Source organism: Lissotriton helveticus, chromosome 2_2 (assembly GCF_964261635.1).
Source record: "Lissotriton helveticus chromosome 2_2, aLisHel1.1, whole genome shotgun sequence".
Classification (NCBI taxonomy): domain Eukaryota; kingdom Metazoa; phylum Chordata; class Amphibia; order Caudata; family Salamandridae; genus Lissotriton; species Lissotriton helveticus.
The window spans coordinates 124,247,306-124,272,818 of NC_136060.1; the positions used below are offsets into that span (position 1 = coordinate 124,247,306).

The 25,513-nt window shown below is 45.0% G+C and overlaps 1 protein-coding gene across 1 annotated transcript in view; it reads left to right on the top strand.

Moving 5' to 3' along the window:
* The window catches only part of CHIC2 (cysteine rich hydrophobic domain 2), a 183,499-nt gene that overhangs the window by 65,225 nt on the left and 92,761 nt on the right, over positions 1–25,513 (top strand). The window contains exons 2-3 of the mRNA XM_078678189.1: positions 11,533–11,587; positions 21,721–21,876. Coding sequence (XP_078534315.1) covers positions 11,533–11,587; positions 21,721–21,876 — 211 coding nt within the window. The remainder of the gene's footprint in view (positions 1–11,532; positions 11,588–21,720; positions 21,877–25,513) is intronic.

Genomic DNA, 25,513 nt, shown 5'->3' on the forward strand with positions numbered 1-25,513 from the left:
CTAATTTGTCTGGTTGAAGCTTATAGAGTTCAATGGGAATGTCACTGGGGCCCGACACCTTACTGGAGTTCAATGATCTTATCGCAAACGCTATTTTATCTGTAGTCAAGGCACTATCGAGGAAGTTGCGGTCACCAACCGATAGTGTGGAGGGAAAATTTTCTCAGCAGTTCGGTAGAGTCCTCTTCCATGTATGGAGCTATGGATGTATATATAGTATGAAAGTGATCCGCAAAGTGATTGGCAATGGCCTGGGATCCGTTATGGGAGTCAAATTGGCATCTAGAAGCACCAGGACCATCTTGCTAGCCCACTCTTTTTGATCAAGCCAGGCTATGAGTTTCCCCGCTTTATCGCCTAGTTCGTGAATTCTACCCATCTTGTCTCTCCCTAGCGTTTTGGCTTTATTGGTCACTAAGTCCCTATAGCTATCTTGTTTGAGGTGGAGTGAGTGGAGTACCTCTGGTGTAACTTAGGTCTCTAGCTCTTGTTCTAGTTGGTGAATTTCTGCCTCAACATCGAAGATTTCTTTATGCCTGTCCCTCTTTGTCCCAGATGTCAGCGATAAGGCCTGTCCACGGGTTACTAATTTAAAGGCTTCCAATAATGTTTGAGTGACCAAACCGGCCAGAGGCCAGAGGCTGCTACCCCTGCGTGGTCGGTGCTTACATCATGTCGTGTTCAGACAGGCACGGGCACACTCCCCAGGTGTTTCACAAGAGCATGTGCTTGTGCAAGAATGATGGCGTCCCCTGCAGATCCGAGTGAACTGCTGCCACAATGGATTAAATGCGACTTTCATACCTCTCTTTTCTCCCCTTTCCTTGTCTCTCTTGCTGCTCCAGGTGTGAACTTCACTGTTCTCCTCCCTTCAATTCTTTTCATCTGACCCCCCCCTATCCTCCAGGCGGGCCCACAAGTGAGGGACTGACCTGCAGCGGCCACAAGTGAGGGACTGACCTGCAGCGGCCACAAGTGAGGGACTGACCTGCAGCGTCCACGAGTGAGGGACTGGCCAGGCGCACCCACGAGTGAGGGACTGGCCAGGCGCGGCCACGAGTGAGGGACTGGCCAGGCGCGGCCACGAGTGAGGGACTGGCCAGGCGCGGCCACGAGTGAGGGACTGGCCAGGCGCGGCCACGAGTGAGGGGCTGGCCAGGCGCGGCCACGAGTGAGGGGCTGGCCAGGCGCGGCCACGAGTGAGGGGCTGGCCAGGCGCGGCCACGAGTGAGGGGCTGGCCAGGCGCGGCCACGAGTGAGGGGCTGGCCAGGCGCGGCCACGAGTGAGGGGCTGGCCAGGCGCGGCCACGAGTGAGGGGCTGGCCAGGCGCGGCCACGAGTGAGGGGCTGGCCAGGCGCGGCCACGAGTGAGGGGCTGGCCAGGCGCGGCCACGAGTGATGGGCTGGCCAGGCGCGGCTACGAGTGAGGGACTGGCCAGGCGCGGCCACGAGTCAGGGACTGGCCAGGCGCGGCCACGAGGGCGGTGCGATGCAGAACACACACCGCCAATCTCTCAAAGATTGAGAGTTGAGGGCTGCAGCGAGCTAATCAGCCGGAGACACACACCCTTGCAGTCCGAAGCGGAAGCACCATTAAGGTTCAGTGGAGATCCTTTTCCAGATTCCTTTGTGCTGCATTTGAGGATCCCCTCTCCATAGCAACTGTGAAAACCGCGGAGACTTTCTCCAGCCCAATCACGACCACTGCCATTCCACCATTTCGGGTCACGTTTGCAGATGTTTTGTCAGACTAAGAAGATACCTTTTCGATTATCTTTCTACCCATGCTCATCGCCTTGCCTCACGCTTTCGGCAAAGGAGGTTCAGACCAACAAACACCGGCCTCTTAAAGACAGATCTGCAGGAATGCAGAGCAAGGGACAAAAGACTCATCAGGGGCACCTAACTAACAACTGATGGGATGGGGGAGGAGTTGTGTTACGGTAAGGTACTGCTAATGCTCACCCATTCACTGCCTTACTTTGAAGTAAGGCAGTCTGTGATAGAATGAAGCCAATGCCATAAAATGCATAGTCTGCATGCTACAAAATAACATAACGAACTGCCCTCATCGTAACTCGTAACTGTGTGATCGTTTGCGTCCTTGTGCAACGCCAAAGACCGTGCTGCCAAAGCTGCAACGTCAAACACATGCCACGGAAACCCCAAACAGGACCACATGACTACAAAGCTAGAAGCAACACACCGGTGCTGTCTCCCGTTTTGAAGGCCTGCCATTACACTGAGTTTGTGGCATAGGTAGCCTGGGGGGTTCTGCTGGTCTCTTCGAACGTAACACTCTAAGGGAGCTTCCTGGCCTCGGACTTCCACACACACCCTGAGAAGGGTCCTGGTTCTTCCGACGCACCCTTGTCGGATACTTAGGCACTGGCGTTGTCCCTATGCCACCCGTCTTGCCGCCGTACGTACATAGATAGATGAAGTCACTGTCGGGAAATGGAAGTAGGAGTCCGAAACAGCAACAGGTCGGGCGGGCTGGGCGGAGGAGGCACCAACTTACCCAGGGGGGCAGCTCTGCTGTGGAGATGCGGAGCTTGTTCTTCGGGCGCCATCTTCGGAGGAATGCCAAAAACAAACCTTGGCGGAAAAAAAAATAACATCCGCCCACCGCCGCAATGACGATCGCAAGGGGGCGGAGAGGGAAAAAATGTACGGAACGCCCACGAATCGCCTCGGACAAAGACGGACGCCTCTCTCTTCCAATGGCTAGCCTCCATTTATGGAGCTAGCCAATGGAAGAGAGAGGCGGGGCAGAGCCAACAACTGTTCTAACATAAGATTTCGCGTGCGCGAACGCTGTTGCGCAGCGGACGCCAGGCGAAACCTAAAAAGGTGTTGGAACCTTGGTATTTTATAAGTTCTCACCTTCCATTGGTGCTATAGTAGTGTCAATCATCAACTGAGCCTTGGTTTTGGTTGCCACAGGTTTAATCATTGCGCTTGCTTTGTCAATGTTGAATAATTGTATTGATGCATAAAAATCGGTACTCACTTTGTTTAACTTGTTGCAGTCTTTAAGAAGCAGATCTTTTCCCTTAAACAGGCAACTGATTTGCCTCTCACATATGGAAAAATATTTATCCAACCTTTTAATTAGGATCAGAATATTTAATCTTATTCTATTCATGTCTTCTCATTTCCTATGTAAATCATGAGGACTCACTCACACCGGTTTAGGATACCCCACATTCGTGCTCTATCCCATGGACCTTTGGCATGAAATCTAAGGAAAATGATGGGGAAACCTTGATTGTACAATAATGAATGACTTCTCATTTACAGTCCTTCCTATATTGGTGGATGCCAAACAATTGATGACCGTGTTCTTTCAACATAAGATGAGAACAGCATATGGTGAAAACAACATGGTGGACTGGTATCCACATTTCTCCTGAGTAGGGCTTCATTAGTTGAATACCTGTCAAATGATCAAACGCCTCCAAAGACAGATGTGCATACCCTCACCTAGAAAGAACCAACCTTTCCTTGAAGTATGTTCGTTTCTGCTGGATTCCTGTAATTGCAAGAGGAGTAATATTGCAAACCTCTGCCTCGCTCCGACCATGAATGTAGATGTACCATAGAGATTCCAGTGGATATTGAAAATCAAGGCAATTGAAGATTTGTACTCTGTCCCCCATCTGCTCAAAGTGGGATTGTCAATTGTACAATTTAGTTGGACAGCATTTAGATCTTGAACAAGAATGGACTATAATTCTGTTTGTAGAGGTACTTTTGAGAATCCATTTTTGAGCTGATCAAATTATCTACTAAAAATATATTTAATCTTGGCAGGAATTTATTGACTCAAGCAAACATTTGATTCACCAGATGTGACATTCATAGTACGTAGTACCATCTTCCAAAACAACTGCCATTTTCATAGAATATTGTTGGTAGCATCCCAGATGTAAACCATCAGGACTCTGATTATAAGTCTATCAAGTAGAGCCTTTAATGGCCTTTCTAAAACCAAACCCAGAGATGTTGAAGAATGGTAAGGATACCTTCTCTGAAAACCATAGAAATAGAGTCAGGGAGAAAATTCTGGCTCTCCATAAGGGGACAAGGCCATTATGAAATGAGGATGATCGCCATCCTAGCAAACTGGAAATGGAATGGAAGACCATCACTATCTGAGGATTACTGTCAGAACTGGGACCATCTCACTAGGCTTAATGACAGATTTCCCTTTGCCCTGTAGAAAAAGAAACTAGCATTTTCAATGCAGTAGGTCTCGCATAACTGAAAGTTTAATCTAATGGTGTTGCAAATAATAATAATATGCCAATAGCTCAAACTTCCATCTTGCATTGTGGTACGACAAATGCAGATTGATAAATGGCTTGGTTGCAGTTTGAAAATTCTTGATCTGCGCAATTCAATGTACACAATATACAGATGCTTTTAAAATGGAGCATAGAATTAAACTTTGCAGATGAAAGCAAGCACTGCACGTTTATTTTGCAGGCAGAACAATGTTTGGCAAGAAAGCTGCTGACTTGGGAACCGGAGAACCAGGTTTGAGTCCTAGCTTATGCTCATCGTCTAGTGATTTTGAGCAAATCACATAATCTCCACGTTTGTTTAAAAAATATATGTATCTGACCTTGTGTAATGTAATTTGAAGCTCGTGTAAATCGCTCCATTAGTACACTTTACATAAAACTGCATAATAACATTGTGGGTATAAGAATCCAGCGATATAGACAGCAGGCCAGTGATCATATGCACCCTTCAACTTTAAGAAAAATGCGATGACATCACTTAACGAGAACTCCCAGCAGTCCATGAGCTCCCTACGCTACCAGGCTCAGCAGCGGCTGGCAACAGTACGAAGTGCAGCTTCTAATAGGCACCCGGTGGAAAAGTGTGGCAGTGCTTCGAGTTACAGGACCAATGGAATGAGCGGGGTTTGTATCCATGTAGAAGCCCTGTGTTTACTTAGCATGCAGACGAGGCGGTGAAAACAAATGGGGGCTGTAAATGATTGAGTGTTCAAAGCTTTACTAAACATGTACATCATTGTATGAGTGTTGGCAACTAACGATTGTACTGATAGTACTCGTTCAGATGCAACCACTTAATTGAAAGTGCCCCCCATAGTGCGAGGCTTTTTTCTTGCAGCAACTGTTGTGAAGTAAATGCAAACTACGGATAACGCGCGCTCTCTGTTCCCTGGCTGTGCATGTGCTCGGCTTCAGGAGGAGCGCATCAAACCTGCACCTGCAGTCTTATTGCTAACACACAGTGGAGATAGGACAGCAGCGTGGATGTTGCCACAAATCCCAACTTTTGGCATCTTTTAAAATTAAAGGTGCATGCTACTTACAGCTCGGCAAACTGCCCAGAAGAAAAGCAAGGCGCAGCCGCCTATGTTGGTGATTAGAAGGCGGCTGCGCTGCTTAAAAAATTAATAATGAAAAATAGAGGCGCGAGCCATGCAACTGCCATTTGTAAGGGCATGCTGTGCTACTTAAAAAAAAAAAAAAAGAGGAATTAAAGGAAAGGAAAGCGGGAGAGTGGACAAAAAGAAAACAATCACACGAGTGGTGCATGCGTGCGCGCGTCTCGCATAAAAAAAAAAAAGGGGGGGGCACGTCTGACGAGTGGCGAGCGATGCGCTTAATGAGCCATGACGAACGAGAGAGGAAAGCCAGATGGCACCTCTGCGCGTAACTGTACATGTAACTGCAAGCTTTGGGCCACAAGCAAAAGCGTGTGGTGAGCTTTTTAAAGCCCACTTACTAAAAGTCTTGCAAGTGCAGCGCATGCGCTGGCTCAGGCGAGGCCTAAAAAGGACACAACTCAAAATACGGGCCCAACTTTAACACACTTACTTGTTCAAAAGCTGTGACAGCTAGTATGTTTGAAACATTTATAACAAACGCAGCATTTGTAATGATGGAACTGTTCAAAATGGCATTGTTCTTCTTCTACTTCTCAAACATACACATCGTACACAAAGTACATCAGCAGACCATGGACACCCCCTCATATGTATGGCCATTTAAGTAATTCCTACAGATATGTCAGTGCATCCTCAAAGGAATTCTTGTTCTGTGCCAAAATAGCACTTGCCACTAACAGTTGATCATGTAAAGGCATGTTTAGAGCAGAAAAAGAGCGCAGCACAGGAAACACTGCGGTGGCCGTAATTGTTCCTCTCTATAACCTTAAGTGCCGTACTGCTGGGCTGCAGGGTGAGTAGGGAAAACCAGGGAGGATACCCTTGTATCTATCCCAAACACCACCCCCTGAAGCCTAAAGCTGCCCTCCCCACCCAAATAAGTCTACAATGCGGGATAATCGACATTGATTGTTGGTCATCAATGTCATTAGTTCTGCATTAACATCCCCCTAAAGGAGTGATATTGTAGAAACAGCAAAAAAAAAAGCCTTTGATGTCACCAGCCAGAAGTATCGCTTAAGGAAGATGATGGGTTAAGACGATTGCTGAGAGGGTATCTATCTTACTTGTGTATTTGTGTTGGCTGAGGCATAGGTAATGGAAGAAAGTATGGGAGTGCTATGGCTGAAACCACACTGTCCCTAGATCTCCGTGACTGAATCAGTCAATCCTTTGTTATAAAGTACGACGTATCATCCAGTGGTATTTCTGGCCCTGAGGAGTGGAGAGCCTTATACAAAGAGCCAGGTATCGAGTTCCTTCCTGTATTCTGCTAGTGAGGGGTGGTATGGAGGTGGAGTGGGAGGTTGTTCCAGGACTTGGCGGTGAGGAAGGAGAAAGAATGACCTCCGCTGTGGCTTCGCCAAATATGGGGGAGGTGTGTGAGGAAGGCGGATCAGAGTTTTTCTGGTCAGCTGGTGGAAGGGCATGTGCTGGTTAATTCAGGCGGGTCCAATGTTGTAGAGAGCCTTGTAGGAGTGGGTCAGCATCTTGAACTGGCATCTCTTGTGGACGGGGATCCAGTTGAGGCTTCTGAGGTGGGGGGAGATGATGGTCTGTTTGGGAAGGATGAGGATCAGTCTGGCTGAGGCGTTCTGTATAGTCTAGTCGTTTGAGGAGATGGGGTGGTTGTGCCAGCGTAGCGTGTTTCTGTAGTCCAATTGGCTGGTGGCGAGGTTTTGGGTTACTGTTTTCCTGGTATTGACGGGGATCCACCTGAAAATCTTGCGAAGCATGAGGATGGTGTGCAAGCCAGAGGAGGCTACTGCTTTGACCTGGCACTTCATGGAGTGCAAGCTGTCCAGGAATGGAGGAGTTGAGGGCGTGGTTCGTGGAGGTAGATGAGTCTGAGTGCAGTGGGCCACCATGTGTCATCCAGTGGGGAGATATTCTTCCCGAAGATGAGCAATTCCATCTTATCACTCTTCAGCTTAAGACAGTTGGATCTCATCCAGTCGGCGACGTTGGTCATGACGTTTCTGTAAGTTTAGTTTGGTGGTGGCGGTGTCTTCCGTGAGAGAGAGGATCATGAGTTTGGTGTCATCATCGTATGTGAGGTGGTGTTGAGTCCGTGGGTGCGGGTGATGTCGGCCAATGAAGTCATGTCGGCATTGAAGAGGATAGGGCTGGTGGGAGGATTCTTGTGGGGCTCCGCAGATGATGCTCTTTGTTTTGGATGTGAAGGGTGGTAGGCGGATTTTTTGTGTGTCTTGTGAGGAAGGAGGTGATCCACTTGAGGGCGTTTCCTCTGATGCCGATGTGGTGGAGTCTGGTGATGAGGGTGTGTTGGGATACGGTGTTGAAGGTCGCTGAGAGGCTGCTGTATCGCTAGGGTTAAAGGAGATCTGATGTTGGTTGCCGCTGTTAGGGCGGATTGGGTGTCATTGAGTAGGTTATTACCTTCCAAGTGGTCCGTGAGCTGGTGATTGATGGCTTCCCCCAGGACCTTGGCCCAGGAAGGGGAGCAGCAAGATGGGATGGTAGTTCTTGAGCTCACTGGGGTCTGTGGAGGACTTCCTTAGAGGTTTCACCTCTGTGTGTTTCCAGACGTCGGGGAAGGTGGCCGTGGTGATGGATATGTTGAGGATGTCTGTGATGCCCTGCTGATTTCCTTCTGTCACAGGTTGAAGGCTTGGTGGGGGCAGGGATCAGTCAGTGCTCTGGAGTGGATGGAGATCATGATTGCTGTGGTGATTGGCATGGTGATTGGTGTCCAGTTGATGAGGTGACAGTTGAAGTTGTCTGTGTGTGTCAGTAGGTGGCTGAGGACGGTTGGCTGTGTGTCGAAGTTGCTGTAGATGGCTGCTATCTTGTTGTGGAAGTAGTTTGCCAGGGAGTGGCAGAGAGCTTGAGAAGATCAAATCATGGTCTCTGTGTCAGACAGGCAGGAGGATTCTTTGACGCTGAAGAGTTTTTTTTTTTTGTGTGATTGGTGCTAGCTTCTGTGCACTTGGTGAGGGCATCCTATTTGGCTTCCATGAGGCGGTGGTCATATTTGCAGAGGGCAGGCTTGAAGGTGGTGAGGTCTAAGGGGATCCTGCCTGCACGCCACTGTCTCTCCAGTCGTTTACACTCTTATTTGAAGGCGCGAAGCTCTGGGATGAACTTTGCCTTTCCATGTGTGCAATTGTGTCGGCGGAGTTGGAGAGCTAGTCGGAGAAGTTTTGGACGTCTAGCTGCAGGTTGCTGATGATGTGGGATCTGGTTGTGTTGAGGGAAGTTGTCCATTGGGTTTCGGTTATTTTGTTCCATCTGCAGTGGACAGGGGGGTTGTGGGGGTGGGTCGTGCTGAGCCTGCGGTGAAGAAGTGGACGATGCTGTGGTCTGTCCAAGTGAGTTCAGTGCGTGGCTGAATTTGAGTCTGTCGCTGGCTGTAAAGATAGGGTCCAGGTTGTATCCTGCACAGTGTGTGGGCTAATGACCAGTTGCGTGAGTCCGATGTTGCTCATACTATCCAGGAGGATGGTGAAGTTGGTGTCAGTGGGGTTGTCAAGGTGGAATTGGAGGATGTAGTGCTTGGAGTCTTTTGCCAGGGAGGTGATGAGTTCTGTGAGGGCGTTGCAGTAGCTGGGAAGGAGGTCCGTTGGTCTGTAGAGGAGTTGAGCAAACGCCGGTCACTCACGTAGACACGACTGACATATAGCAGTAAATGTGATGAACATTGCGTTTGTGGAGTGGTACACATTCGCATTCAAGAAGTTGCATGTATTCCCATGAAGAAAACCTCTCCGGTATAAAAAAAAACAGACAAAAAATTGGTGAAGTGTGGAAAATTGACCCTTGCCCTGATAAAATTGCCGTAAGATCACATTGGCAATGAAACATGTTGGTTTTTAATTCAGCAATCACACAGCAAGGAATAAAGTAATAGAGCCAGTGGTTGTATAGCTCGTTTTTAGATTAGGAGTAGTGGGTTTTCATGTCAGATCCCGATACACCTTAGAGGGTTCACACACACACACCACACTGAGCTTTTTACTTTTTCTTTCCTTCTATCACTATTTTGTTTACAAGTTGGAAGATGCTAATGATGAGAACCTGAGGATGTAGACAAGAACCAGTCTGCAAACTCCTATGGTGTTACTCCCGTGAGGCACTGCTACTTTTTCGCACCTTTTTCTTTGTAAATTATCATTCACACCATAGGGTGAGATATACCTTGAGAGAGAGAGAGTGCATAGACACATTGGGTTTTTAAGAGTATTAGGTGATTCAGGTCACCCTAGAGCAGACGGTGCATATATAACCGCTGTCCTGTTACACAAAATTGTGTCACTTTAAATGCATGGTGGGCGCACGGAGCAGTTCATTCACCCATAAAGAGGTCAATTGTTGTTTTGGAATCTGTGAGTGGTGGGCGATCTGTTTTTTGTTACCCCCTCGAGCTCCTTTTTGTTCCTAATATTGCTGATGGTGTGGGATCTGGTTGTGTTGAGGGGAGTTGTCCCTTGGGTTTCGGTTATTTTGTTCCATCTGCAGTGGACGGGGGGATTTGGGGGTGGGTCGTGCTGAGCCTGCGGTGAAGAAGTGGACGATTCTATGGTCTGTCCAGGTGAGTTCAGCATGTGGCTGAATTTGAGTCTGTCGCTGGCTGTAAAGATAGGGTCCAGGTTGTATCCTGCACAGTGTGTGGGGCTAATGACCAGTTGCGTGAGTCCGATGTTGCTCATACTTTCCAGGAGGTTGGCGGAGTTGGTGTCAGTGGGGATGTCGAGGTGGAATTGGAGGATGTAGTGCTTGGAGTCTATTGCCAGGGAGGCGATGAGTTCTGAGAGGGCGTCGCAGAAGCTGGGAAGAGGTCCGTCTGTAGACAAGAGTTCCTCTGACGGTAGTGTTGGCCTCAATTAGTCTACTTAGTCCTCAAGATAGGAAACAATCTTCTGAGAGCACTAACAGGAATGGGTTGAAATGGTGGAAACAGGGCATCCTTAAGGTACAACTGGCGAAGCAGATGACAAGAAAGTTCCTGGTGAGCTGGTGGATTTAGAATTCAATGGACATACAGAACAGAGGAAGCTTGTGATTGCTGGTTACCCTATATGTCTGTGTGGTACATTGAGGGTATGTTAACGTGCATTTATGGTTGGTAGTTCCCTTTTCTTAAATTTCTATTAGTCTCTGGTTTCTAGACAGAACTGCTCCTTCATCAAAGTTCAAAACTAAATACATTTGCTTATGTATTTGAGAGGACCATAGGCTCACAGGATCATTGGACATATAATCCATGTATTTGAGAGTACCATAGGATCACAGGATCATGGTACATATAATGCCACAAAAATTAACAAGGTGGGTTGTGTTAATACCTCTTTCCCCTCCCATTTCTCCCAAGAGACTTATCATTCTGCCCGGAAGGTCAGTGTTTTGAAGGGTATAATATCTCCTATTACCTACATATGATGTGTCATGTTTTGAGTATGTAACTCAAGTGAGAGTGGCGTTGCTGGGGGAGTTCACTGACCTATAGTTCGCAGTCCGTTTACATGGTTAGCTAAAATGAGAGATGCTGCTTTTGAAAGTGTTCAGTGAGTTTGCACCGATCGTGCTAGTACAGTGAACTGTTAGCCCCATGCTTGCCCTGAGGGTATCACAATTTACTAGCACTTTATGATGAGGAAGAATTCTTTTTGTTACTCATCCGCTGCCATTAAAGCTTATACTGTAAACCAAAACTGATGAATGTATACGATAAAAATAGGAAAGCACCCTTTATTAGAACAGTTGGGTAGCAATGCATAGTTTAATCATACATAAAAATGTTTAAACATAATTTTATTGAGTTTCGATACCAATATCATACATGGTACAATGGAAAAATCGACAGTAATATATTGGGAACAGATAGGTGTTCCTTTCTAAGTATTGTCTCAGATAGCACCAATATTCAAATAAAGGCACATATACATAGAATGTAAGTAAGGAGTTGCCTATGAAATAAATAGCAAAGAGTTACAGAAAAGGGGGGGGGGGGTAAGAAAACATTTGGTGAATCTCGTAGAAAAACTATCATATGAGGCAAAACATGGTAAAATAGAAGAAACTCGTACTTATCTATATAACTTTAATCATACATAGTTTAATCATGCGTTTGTTTTCTTTAGGTTTGGACTAAGCAACAAATTTGAAGCAGAATTTCCATCTTCATTAACTGGAAAGGTGAGTGGCTCTGAGGTCATCCTAAAAATAATTTAGCTTATGGGTTATGTGCATTATTCGAGAAGTCATCATATGAGAGTCGCTCAAATAAATAAAACTTTTTTTTGCATAACCTCACTTGCTGCAGTCTACAAAGTGAAAAATGCTGATTGAAGTATAAGTAGCTTCTGTACTCCCTATAGTATATCAGGATACTGGGTTGTTTGACCTTTATTTATTGATTTATTTTCCCTTACCTTTTTAGGTCTCGCGACCTATCGATGCGCGCATGCGCATCGAGCGGAGCGAGAATTCAAGTCGGCAAAATCCTCGTCAAACCAAAGGGCTTTCAGCCGCGGTTTTCTTGCAGTTCACGTGAATCACGTGAGCAAACATGCACGAGCATTCACGGCCAGGGCTTCTCCTCCCCTAGCAGCACTCCTCCCACACCAGCAACTCCCCCCTCCCACACCAGCACCTCCCCTCTCTCTCCCCGCAAACACAGCCTTGCCGTAGCAGCACTCCTCCCACACCAGCACCTCCCCCCTCCCACACCAGCACCTCCCCTCTCTCTCCCCGCAAACACAGCCTTGCCGTAGCAGCACTCCTCCCACACCAGCACCTCTCCTCTCTCTCCCCGCAAACACAGCCTTTCCTTTCATTTCTCCTCCCCCTCCCCAGCCCGTAGCAGCACTCCGCCTTTCAAGAGTGGGACTTGATAAATCTTTAGTGCATTTAAAATGCTTTTTTAGACTCTACTTAACAAAAGGTGCACCAGGCAGCATTTCTCCAGCACAAGGCTCGCAAAAGGCTCTCCTCCCTCTCCACATCAAATGCATCAATCATCCTCCCACAGGCTTCCCCAGCGCTGCCCCGCCCCCTGCTTTACGGCCAGGCCATCTGTTCCCTGCCAGACCTCTCACACCTCCGTCACAGCATGTCGCCTTCTCTTCTCTCTGCTCTCCCCTCAGGCGCCGTGACATACTTCAAAGTCTTATCACTTCACACGGCCGCAGGCCGTGCAACCAGAGCACTTCAGTTGGTGCGCAGCCCCCCTCCCAGCACTGCCTTGTTACTCTCGGCAGCCGTGACTCCCTAAACACTTTTTATTTATATTTAATTAGCAGCAGTAGCATTTCATATAATGTGTTTCCAGCATGAGATATTCGTCGCTTTTTGATCCTCGCACCTTTTCCCTTTCAGTTTGAAGGCTCGAGGTCTCCTTCACGCTTCACTACTCACAGCGTATTTATTTTACATTAGAGACTCGTGCTGCTCTTCGTGCTGCCCTTCGCGCTCCACTGCACGCAGAATATTTACGTTTGGTTGGCTTAGCTGATGCACACACACGCAACACCACTCACCCACGCAACACCACTCACCCACGCAACACCACTCACCCACGCAACACCACTCACCCACGCAACACCACTCACCCACGCAACGCCACTCACCCACGCAACGCCACTCACCCACGCAACGCCACTCACCCACGCAACGCCACTCACCCACGCAACGCCACTCACCCACGCAACGCCACTCACCCACGCAACGCCACTCACCCACGCAACGCCACTCACCCACGCAACGCCACTCACTCACCCACGCAACGCCACTCACTCACCCACGCAACGCCACTCACTCACCCACGCAACGCCACTCACTCACCCACGCAACGCCACTCACTGGAGCTCCATTTGCAGGCAGTCCGTGATTCTTGGTAATAAAGACCTAAGTATCCAAATTGCTGAAGTATTCGAATACCCGTTTCTGATATAAGAACTGCAAATTTAGCTGATTAGAATCACTCTCAAACAGAAATGGTAATTTCGGTTTTAAGAATCACATGGGATCCCCACAGTGTCGAAATTCTAACCATTGTGTCGTGAATCATTGTGTCTTTTGCTTTAGAAAGTTGTATACTGTCTTGAGAAAGGCGCTGGTCGCCGAAACGCGTCGACACACAACTTATTCCTTTATGTTCACGAATTTTTATGACATAATTGATGTATGTTTACTTTCCACGGAAGGTATATTTTTAGCTATTGATGTATGATACATGTATTTTTTTATGTGACTGTAATAAACTTTGTAACTACTTAGAAACTGTTCTCCATTAGTGCTGGTCCTTTCAATATTGTTCTATATTTTAGAATTACCGCCTAGGTAGTTTGTTCCATACAGTTATGGCCTTAACATGTAGAAATGGCTACAAGCTGTCAGTGCAATGCTTATTGAATTATATTCTCTATTATGCTGTAAAGGGAACCTCCAGTGCACAACTCTCACTTCAGAGTTTACCATTGCAGGGATTTGCAAACTGCACCTAGAAATCAGTTTATATTTTTACAAAGCATTACTGCCTAGTAGCCAGAAACCCAAGTGGGTCAAGCACCACTGAAAAATCATTTGGCTGAAATATCTGAAAACATGCTATAACTTTCTCTCATGTTGAGACTTCTCACATAAGGAATGTAGTAAATTTGCCATTCTGTTCATTAACCCCTACCGCGTTTTCCCGCTGTGCGCTGAAAAAAAAATGGCTTGTTTATGACAAAGCCAGCTCGTCATCCGCGTAGCGCAGGTAACGCCCATGACGAGCTGGCTTTGTCATCAGCACTGAAGGGGTTAAGAGTACGCATAAGGACCCTAAAACCGATGCGTAAAAGGTAATTGTATTCCTTCTGCTCCAGCTTTAATGGTGGGCCAGAGCTAACTTCAACACAATTGTATTGTATTGTAATTGCATTTATATAGCTCTTACTACCCCTGACGAGGCGTCTAAGTGATTTTTCGGCGAGTAGCATGCTACTCCGGGGCCCATAGAGGATTAGTGTTGCATTAGTATACACTAGTTTACGCAGTGAAACATGCAAGTACATTTTAAGTGGTGGATAGGTTATTCAGTTTTTGGGATTTGGAAGCATAGCAGAAGGATAGAAGAGGAAAAAAAGATTTTTATTTATATAGCGCTTGTTACCCCTGATGGGCAACAAATGTCTAAGTCTAATGCCATCAATATAATGGGAAGGGCTCCAGGTCAACCATTGGTTGCTTTGGATTAATTGCTTGTGAAGTTTCATATATATTTTGGGCCTACCAGTGGCTTTTCACAAATGTATACATTGTGCCCATTCCCATTTTACATTGGAGACTGGCCTAGAAAGTAGTCCATGTTAGATATCGCTTAGAATGAATTATAGATTGTGCTCGCAGTCTCTTAGCTCCAGAAAAGGGGCTGGGTGAGTGGGCCCATCACAGTGTGCGGTCCTTCATCCTCTTTGCTGCTGCTCTTGCCAGAAATACCAAAAATGTACAGCGGCAGGAGCAGTCACATGAGGTATGGTGTTGTGTGCCAGAGAGGTATCAGATTCACACTCCAGCGCTCAGCACCAGAAGGTGCTGCACTTGCATCAGCGATGTCATCATAAGATGGGGTGGTGGTGATGATAATGTTGTAAGCCAGCACAATCTGAATGAGCTCTCTCGTGACCTATATTTCTTTTGTCAAACTGAAATTAAATTCAACATGGGCTGAATATGGGCTAAACAACAACAAAGTCCAAAAACATAACCATGTTTATAAATATTCACATTAATTATTTATTTTCTTTGTTTTATCAAGAATATTTTTATACTTTCTTTTACATTTCTTTTAAATATAAAATCAATGTGTTAAACATCTGCAGACAATATTACATAGTTGTGACATGACATTTTCATGTAAAACAGTCTTAGCATCACCAACCCCCGAGTAGAGACAAAAAAGGAACATTCATACACACTACCTCACATACATTCCATCTCAAACATAGGTTTGACACTATGCTGTCCAATTCCAAATATAACTGAAACCACACTTGGAATGCCTCTTATGTATAGGACTTAAAGTGTTATGGTAATTCGTTTTTTAAAAACGTGTCTGTTTTGATCCGTTATTGTTTCTTTTTCACTTTACTATGCTTACTCATATTTATATTGTGTTATGATGGATGCATTTGCCCCAGGTTCCTCACCATTTGAATGTCCTTCAAATGCCAGGCTGGATCTGGTATCTTCTTCCCCAGCAGTAGTTCTTCAGCATCACAAGGTGGCATCATTTGGCCTCAGCCATGACCCTGCCTCTATCAGATGTGACAATCATAGTGGATCTTAAGTTTCAGCTGGTGGGCTGGCTCCAGTTCCTAATTTTCAATGCCTCATCTATGCTGGTCTAGAGCTTATGTCTGTGCTCTCAAATGTCCTCCAGCTTTTTGCCAAATGTTCCTTCCTATCATTTCAGGGTTTAAACCCTTTCGCAGATGCCCTTAGAAAGATGCCTTATGTGGTTCTACCTGGCCCCTGCATATGGTGTCTTGAATATGAACACAACTTGTCTGCATGTCACTTGTGTTCTTTAATACACTCAAACTCTATTGGGTAAGAGGAGGCCAAGCTTTTATGGCTAAGGGTAGAAGTGATTCACCGAAGTGTCCCTTCTCCTTCAGGCAGTTCTCCTTACAGGCAATGGCATTCCAAAATATCTTCCCACAAAAAAATGCAAAGTGCCATAGGAATGAAAATCCTCTTCTTCGAAATTCTCATGGTTGGCTAACATTAACTTAGTGCAAAGTCAAAGTAAATGCATGTTTTGATGAGAAGCCGTTGGCGAAGCCTCTTTCTAGGGCACTGAGATTTGCCCTGATGGAAAAAAAATTGAGGTTTAAACCCAATGCTCTTGTCATGCCTGATACGGACGGCCATACAGAGAACGAGAATTTGAAGGCTGATAATCTCCTCCCCTTTACTGATCCTGGACTTTACCTGAATTTAAAAAATGCAAATGGTTTGAACACTTCTCCATTAGAGGATATGTATTACTCATCTTACCCTCTTTCTAAGGAGGTATCTTTTGTTCACTTTGGAAACTTCAAAAAGTAGCAGAAGCATTGTTGTCGACCTTCTGTTTTGCTGAGCCAAATTTAACATTTTAATGGAAATCTTGCAGCCCGTGTCTACCGCTTCAGCGCCTTATGCTGCCTTTCAATAAGTCTCTTTGGGAGCATGTACTGGCTGCCTGGAAGAAACCTTTCTTTGGCCCAGCAGTTCATAGACAAATTAGTTGAGTGCACAGTCTTTCCCTGTATTATCCAAACTTCTTGTTGTCATACCCTTCACTGGAGAGTCAAGTGGTCCTTACCCCTATACAAAAATAAAACAAAATGCTTTCACACAAACCCTTCAGACTGAGAGTCCAAGACTCTTGCTTTTGACAGTTTTCTCACTGCACGGCTACCGCTACAGGACTCCTGATTCAATATGTCCAAGCCAATTGAGAATTAACAAAACTGACCATCCGTCTCACTGATTCTATGAAGAGGTGCCTACAGATCAGGTCAATAATGGTGTGAATGCTTTCACACAAATTTTGAAGAGTGATCTAAATTCTGAAGACACAGTGCCTCGATCCATGGGCACAGCCATCACTTTATAATGTCACCCTTGGATGTGGAAGCAGCTATTACACGTAGGATAACTTGAATGCACTGTGCACTATTCAGTGGGTTCAACTGAACCCCTCAATTTTTATCAAGATTCTACTAAATCCTTAAAAAATTATTCAACCATGTTTGTCATTCAACAATTATTCTCTTATTATCAAAACATATTCTCAAACCTTGGTCATAATCATACCCGTAACATAACCACAAACAATGAGTATACAATCAATACATAATTATGTTTTACATATTAACAATTCTACTAGTGACTTCACGTCTTATAAATCACATTAATTTTATATTGTTGCCCGATGCATTGCTGATAACACATCAGCTACAATCCTCAGTTACCCATACATTGAATAGCCTGCAACATAATATGGAACGCCCTTATATCCACAGGTCCAAAAGAATCATCTGTCTTTTAGAGTTTAATAACCCCACCTTAACCCCAATAAGTTTGTGTCGTAATAGCTGTGTTTCAAAACATGGTGGAAAAAAGTGCAGAAACACCCAGTGTGCCGGATAGACCCCTAGGTCCTAATAAACTAAGTGAGTACCTGATTGGTAAGTATCGTAATGTTCAAATACGATAATGATGTCCTAGAAAAACGCATTAATCAATCCGTATATTGACTCAAACATTGCTCACCTTCCCGATATAAAGCAGGACACACATGTACAATGGCTAACCGCCTTCCGTGCTCCTGGAACCAATACCTGAAACACAAAGAAAATCTTGTCTGAATGTTTCACTATGGCCATATGCCTCGCTTCAGTGATACAAAGTGCTGATAATCGCGTTTACCTCGTTGAATGGGAGAAAGTGCCTCATGTATAACCAATGCGTAAACATGAGAGGAATCCTGCAAAGAAAATGATACAAATGTAAACTAATCTATACCTGATGTACGACTGACCGAAGGCAAAAACTCTCCGCCTTGTGTCGACTTACTGACTAAACCGTCACGCTGTTATTCCGGATGAATGCTGCTAGTCAGTGCGTATTCTATCCTCCGTAACGTGTACAAGGCAGTTTAGCCTCTCACATCATCACAATAGAAATGGAACTGAAAAATCAAAACCCTAGCCGCCATCTTAGCACGAGTATGTAAAACATGTACACAAGTAAAAAAACGTATTTGTTTGCAAAAGCGTGTTGAAGTACCCGGTGGCCCGACACAGTAATCAGTCTAAAGCGCTGCGAGGCCTCCGGGTAGTTACGCGCTATATAAGTGCAATTTTTCATTTAATTTCAAGTGGTACTGATGTACTCAGAACATAAAATATTTGGAAATAAAACCAATCAGAGCCTGAGTGAATACTCGTATAAATGCAACCCAATATTAAACTAAATGTGAAGTTGTGCTAACTATAGTGCAAAATCAAACCATCCTGAAAGTTTACTATTCTGAAAAACAAAAGCTGCAATGTGTGCAGTTACACATTGGAGATACTGTGCGATCATATATTAAGGATGATTGCTCCTAGGCCGGCATCTATGGTACTGCGTGTGTGGCTAAAAGGCTGACTAATACCAAAACAAACCTATTTTGCCACCTCACCCGATGGGTGAATGGTAAAATGTAACTGTCAGATAATAGTGGATGCTAAAAAGACTACAAGAAACACCAAGTCCCGCGATCTGACCAATACTCTATAAGATGTAAGATATAAAACATCCTCGTCACATGTTCATGAAATCTGACCCATGTCAATGGGAACTGTACAATATTAACCGTTAAGCCTGCTAACTCAATACTCGAGAACTTGAATACAAACAACAATAAAGTGCTTCATCTGTGCATAACCCGTAATGAAATAAAAGTTCTGTGTTGATGTGTTAACTAGATCAAGCTGTCTAGTCAAAATATCAATAACGAAAAAATTCAAAACGAAAAAATCACCTCACCGTTATTCAATTATAAAAAGCAACTCCTATCTAAACGGTCATTTAAACCTGTGAGAATCATAGTATTCAAATACTTAATCCAGTAATTTTCTCTCTGCAATTGTTTCTTTGTATTGTCAGTCCCTGGTTGGGATATCACTTGTTCAATTATCTGAAACCTAACTTCTGACATAGTATGCTTTGCCTCACCCCAATGAACTGGCAAACTAGAGCTGGAGCTTGATTTTAATTTTGTGCTCTGTAATCTGTATCTTTATTTGCGCTCCGTCTTCCCTATGGATGTGGTCCACCGGCTTCTCTGGGGATGTCGAAGCCTGACATGTTGAAATGTCTGTCAATGGCAATCGGTTGCTATTAGTCAACGAAGCCAACACCTCCTTGAAATGTTTAAAACCATCCCCTCTATAGCCTGCTTGCTGGGCCTGGCATCCCCTTCAAACAGTTTATTCAACGTTACAGGAAATTTCCAGGCTACTTCTGGACACAGCTGTCTCTACACTGACTACCTCCGCAGCTGATCTAAGCATCCCACCAGATGTAATGCAGTTTTTGGGGCATGGGTGGATCTAGCAGATGCAATAACCATCAGTAACAGTAGATCCAGGCCCGTCATTTTTTACTGAAGCTGCTGCCTCAAAACCTCTTTCACTCCCCCAACCTCTCTTAAGCCACCATCGTACTGAAGGAGCGAAGACCTCGGCCGCCAGGTGTAACTTGGCAGCCTCTCTCGGCAGGTAATCTCCTCGGGCAGCTTCTTTCCACGGGAGGGAGTCTGTCGCAGTCACAGCGACCACCACGGCTGATAAGAGCGCGCACAGGAATCCGGGGAGATGACTGTGCGCGCGTGGTCACGGGACCGCAGCGAACCAGAGGCCATGCAGTTGGCAACGCGACGTGACGCGGTAGAGGCAGGGTGGCTCTTAAACCACGGGTTGTGCAGCAGAGAAGGCGCTGCGTAGTGAAGTTATTTTACTTGTTATTAACTCTGACTGTGCAATGTACAATGGGACAATCTTGATCGCATTCCGACATCTGGGCTGTGCTCGCTGCCGCCCATAGGAGCCACTGGACCTTTGCTGGGCCTTTGATAGAGGATAGGAACTCCGACCCTCCCTTTTCGTGGTCTTTGCGGCTGTCCGCGTTGCAACCTCGAGGCAACGGCCGCAGTGGGGGTGATTTGCAACTGGGGCGGTTGAGGCAGGGACCTCCAGGGCTGAGTTGAGTGGTGCCACACTGTGAACGGCGGAGACGACAGTGGTGCCAGGCAGGCAGGGACAGCAGGGCAGGGAGCTGCCGCCCGATTTCCACACCCATCAAAGGCATCGTAAGGAGCCTATTCCCATGCTTGGTGTTGCGAGTGCAGGAACAGTACAGCAGAGAGAGAAGCCCGGAGTGACCCGCGAAGGCGGGCGTCCAGGGCTGGGTGCAGCTTGTTTTCTTTAAATGACATACCTTTGCAGGCAGGACATGCTATCCCGCAACTGCCTTTTTTTAGCAAGCGTTGCGCGCCTTAACAAATGCATTTTTTTAAAGCACTGAAATGTCGCGCTTTTACTTTAAATAATTCTTTTTTTCATCCTTTGTTTTTCTTTTCAACATCGGTAAAAAGCCGCACTTTAACTTTAACAATGGCGTAATTAAATAGAAAAGAAAGGCGGCGGCCGCCTTTACATCATTGCTTTTACCTCGGCTATACCTTCAAACATAGTGACCACCGCCTTCCTTTTCTATTTGTTTGCTTTTCTAACATTTGCGGCACGGCACGCATGCAGTGGAAGCTATTTAGTGTATGGTGGCGAGGTGCTTCTGGCTCCTGTTGGCGCCTGCTTCCCCTTCCAGGTGTGAAGCTTGCAGAGATTAGGACCACTGGATGGTGGCGAGATGATCGGTCGTGTGCTGCCTTCTACAGCACTACTTCCTTTCACTAATAATTCTCTCTTCTGCTTTTTTGCGGCGATGGCCAATGATGCATTGAAGTGCTGCCATGAAACTTACAATATTTCTCTACACTTCAGAGTGCAATCGTGAAATACTGCATTATTACAAGTAGTAATCTTCACAAAAGTTATTTACAAAAGTTTAAGCTATTGCCATTATAAATTACAATAACTTTTATTTAAGTTTTAATTATTTAAAAAAATTTAAAGCCATTGTTATTTGTAATATCAATACATGTATGTCACGTAAATACAACGCATATTGCATTACAAATGCTATAGGTGTCACATTTGCGAGTTAAAACTATTGGAATTGTAAATGACAGCTATTAATTTTGCTATTTTCAAAAACAAAACGTTAATAAAAATGTTGTCAAGCTCAAACTTTACTAATGCGAGACCTATTGCATTGCAAATGCTTGTTTTGGCTGCTTTTAGATTTCCTAGCGGAAAGATACTTGCAGACAAATACTAGCTACTTAAATAATAAAAAATAAAAAAAGTACTAATCTAATGATTTCGCTGCAGTGTCTATTCAAAAGAACCATGGTCTGCCCAGCTGAGTCTAATCAGCGTCTGCTAGTGAAACAATTTGCAATATCTTTTTAATGTTACTTCAACTTGAATGCTGATATGTGGATAACAATGGAGGGCCTTAAGCGTTTTAGAATTGGCTTTAATAAATGTGTACTCCTTTCACATTTAAAATCCGTTTATGTGTGTGTCATGGTTTTTTAAAATCTTTTTTTAATATTTGGACTGGGATGGTCTGGTATAAACTGCACGTGGTGTGGACCTAATTTTGGTTACTGTTTTTATTCTCAGGTTGCACCAGAAGAGTTCAAAGCCAGCATAAACAGAGTAAATAGTTGTGTAAAGAAAAGCCTTCCAGTAAATGTTCGGTGGCTTCTCTGTGGCTGTCTGTGTTGCTGCTGTACATTAGGTTGCAGTATGTGGCCTGTCGTTTGTCTCAGTAAGAGAGTAAGTTGACCTGTTCTTGTTATTTCTTTATAATCTGTGCATGGAGATTTAGAAACCTAATTTCAGAGCTTTGTTTCTTGCATGGTTCATGTGTATTGCATATAGCTTGGAGATCTGCAATAGTTTTCTTATTGCCAGAAAGTCAACTACAACAATTACACAAATATTCTCCTTAAATAAATGACATACACACGTTACTTTTCCGGAATGATCTATTGTTATGATGAACTTTTGAAATTGGAGACCAAGAAACTACTGAACGTTCCCAAAATGTTACCATCACTGTTTTTATGATAACTGTTGTTGTGACAAAATGGAATGTTAATTAATCATTGTAAACTTTCTCCCTTTTGAAAATTAAGAGTTGAATTTACATGTAAAATATCAATTGACGTCAGTAATCATTTGTAAAGCTACTTTAAACTGATGTGTACGTCTCCAGTGTAATAATTTCTGTTTTCAAAAGCTAATAGAATACACTGTTTTGCAGGTCTGAAGAAATATAGCATGCTTGTGACTACATTTTCAATAGTAGAGGTCAAATATACTGCACTGGGGCTGTTTGAAAATTCAAGCCAACCTTGCCATTTACTATACTTCTCTTTTTACTCAGTTATGACTTTCTCACATTCTGCCTCGAGCTTTTGATGTTTACGCTTTGTTTTTTTCCCGTTCTGCTTTTTCTGTAGAGTTCAAACGTAGTCTTTTATTTGTAAAATATATGGCTAAACAGTACGTTAGGACTACTGGGACTGATCCAGCCAAGCAGCTCTCTTGGTTATGTATTTTATTATTTTCTCTCTGACCTTGACACCATGGGGTCGATTCCGATCCGGTAAAATAATCCGGCGTACGAATCGTATCCGGAGCCGTTTCCGTACGACTCGTACAGACGCCGTACGACCGGACGATTCCGATCCCGATCGGCCGACCCGTACGCGATTCGTACGGTACACGTCGATTCGTACGGAAAAGCGCACAATCACCTACACACCGTACGGCGCGTACCCCCCATGATCGCAGGGGTACGCGGCGTACCCCTGTGGTCATGCGGGGTACGTGCCGTACACCCAGCGTACATGGGGTACGTGCCGTACACCCACTGTACATGGGGTACAGTGCGTACCCCATGTACGCTGGGTGTACGGCACGTACCCCGCATGACCAGAGGGGTACGCCGCGTACCCCTGCGATCATGGGGGGTACGCGCCGTACCCGGGGGGGGGGGCGTTCCGTACCTGTTTCGGCGCGAACTCTGCGTTTACGACTGTTTTCGGCTCCCGTAGGAAAAGGGTCGTACGGCGCGTACCCGACACGAATCGTACTTGCTGGGTCGTAAAAACGTGCCGCGATGTCGCGTACAGCGGGTTCCGAGTGAGATTCGTATGGAGATTTGAGTCGTACGGAGTCCTGTACGACTCGTACGGAGTTCGGCAACTAGTACGGATCGTACTTCATCGTACGTACGGGACGTCTACGGATACGATTCGTACGGGGAAAAAACTCTCCGTACGACCATTCGGAGCGCATTTTACCGGATCGGAATCGACGTCCATGTTTTTAATTGTATTTGAAGTCTAGATGCATCGTCTTTATATATTTCAGTATTGGTGATTTATCGATTTCAGGTAGAAACCGATGTTTTTTTCATCTCAAGATAAAGTAAATATGCCCTCACCTAATGGATTTAGTGGTAATACGATGTGTGTACTGACAGGGTCAGAAACCAGCAGAATAATAAAGGTTAATAGACAAGAAAGAGAAGAACGAAGAAAGTGAGGAAGAGGAGATCAAAGAGGGCCCCTACCCTTTTTGTGGCAGATGGGAAAGTGAAATCATGGTTCTGAGGATCAAAGGGCGACCTGTCTGCATACCATACTCCTCAAAATAGACACTTGTGGTTGTACCTATATTATGGGCTGAGGATGAGAATATGGTTAATTGTCACTTCTATTGCTTGAGGATTGCACTGTGGTGTATCACTGCAACGGTACGCCGACTATTGGCATGATAACATATACTACAGCCTGGACTTCTATACCATGTTCTTTCTTACAGGTAATTCCCTCAACAGTTGCGGCAAGTATACGCCTGTCTTTAATTTCTTCTGCATGCAAATTGCAAGCACATGTTACTCGCGTCTTCGGGGGAAGTGACTTCTTTGCTACCCACCCTGACAAAAGCCCAGAACCTCAAATAGGCCGTTAGGTAAGGGCTGAAACATGTTGGTGTTCTAGGGTCGTAGGACCATTACATCCTGTAGTCCCATTTGCTATTTTTAACCTTCCATCCCACCCCGCTAATAAAGGATGCTTTTGGAGTGGGTGAGGAATTTTATCTTTAAAGTTGCGCCCCCATGCACCCTATCTTCATAAGTGCTCCCTGAAATATGGTTGAGCCCCCCGACCTTTAGGAGTTTGGGTGAAACCAATGATGAAGCATGTCTCTACCAGAGTGAGTGAGGGTTATTAAAAGAAAAAGGGTATTTTTCCCTTCCCACCTACAGCAGTGGGTGCGGTGCCTTTTGGCATACCAATCACCCCTCAATGTCCTCTCTGGTTCCGAAGGAACCAGCCTAGTTCCATAGGGAATACTTTTTGTTTTTTTAACACATGCAAGGGAGGATTTATCCCTTCCATCCTCTTCATTGAGGACTTCTCTACCCTCCTAGGGTCCCCATCCGGGATCCCTAACCTTGTGTATAAATTTCCACTCCTTGCCCTTCCGTTAAAGTTTTGGCAGCAAACTGGCCTCCCACAAGCATGTGATCAAACCTGTTTTGATTATGGGAATTGAAGAGTACATGATGTTACTAGGCTGCCACTGGCACTTTAGTGAATTGACATCTACCGTTCTGGGATTTCTGCGACCAGTTGTTTGTTTATGGTTAGTTAGTAAAGATTACTTTCTCTGAAATTCCTACTTAATAAGTGCTAATGTTGGTGAACTTTAAAAACGATGTCTCATCCTGCCTTTAATCGTTCTATTGTGTTGTCTATTTGAATGTGGATGCCAAAGAATGGTGCTATTTCTTTGTTTTATTGGGGTGAATAATTTGCCCTTAATTTGGATTAACAGAGTCTGGCATATCTGTGGGGAATGCATTAATGCCATAATTGTTTTATATGTGTAGAGGTGGAGAGTAATCTGTACACTGTACAGTAGTTTAATTTTATGGCAGTATGCGACTTTCTTATGTTTGTTAAAATATAAAGTGTATTTGCGTTTCTTCCTGTGATTCGTTATTTGAGTTTTTGGATTTGGACCACCTCAGACCTGAAATCAAAGGGCCTTTACAACTTATTCCACATGGACGCATGTCAAGAGTTAACTCTGATGTTATTTGTCTGCTAATAGTCAAGGAGATATAGTGCTGAGCTAGGCAGTTGAAGTGCAGAGATAATGAGGACAGCCTCCACAAAAGAAGACATTCAAGATCCACCAGAGAGAAAGACTAGTGATGTTTTGACTATATATGATTCATCCTATAAAATACCAATGGTGAGCATTGTGCATGTGGCTTATAACTTTAGCGCCATTTGACGAATTTGCTCAAAATTTCACACTCACTTCCTCTGTCCGGATCCATTTTGGAATGTTCTTTTAGTGCCAATCCATTGAAGATGTGGGCATAGTT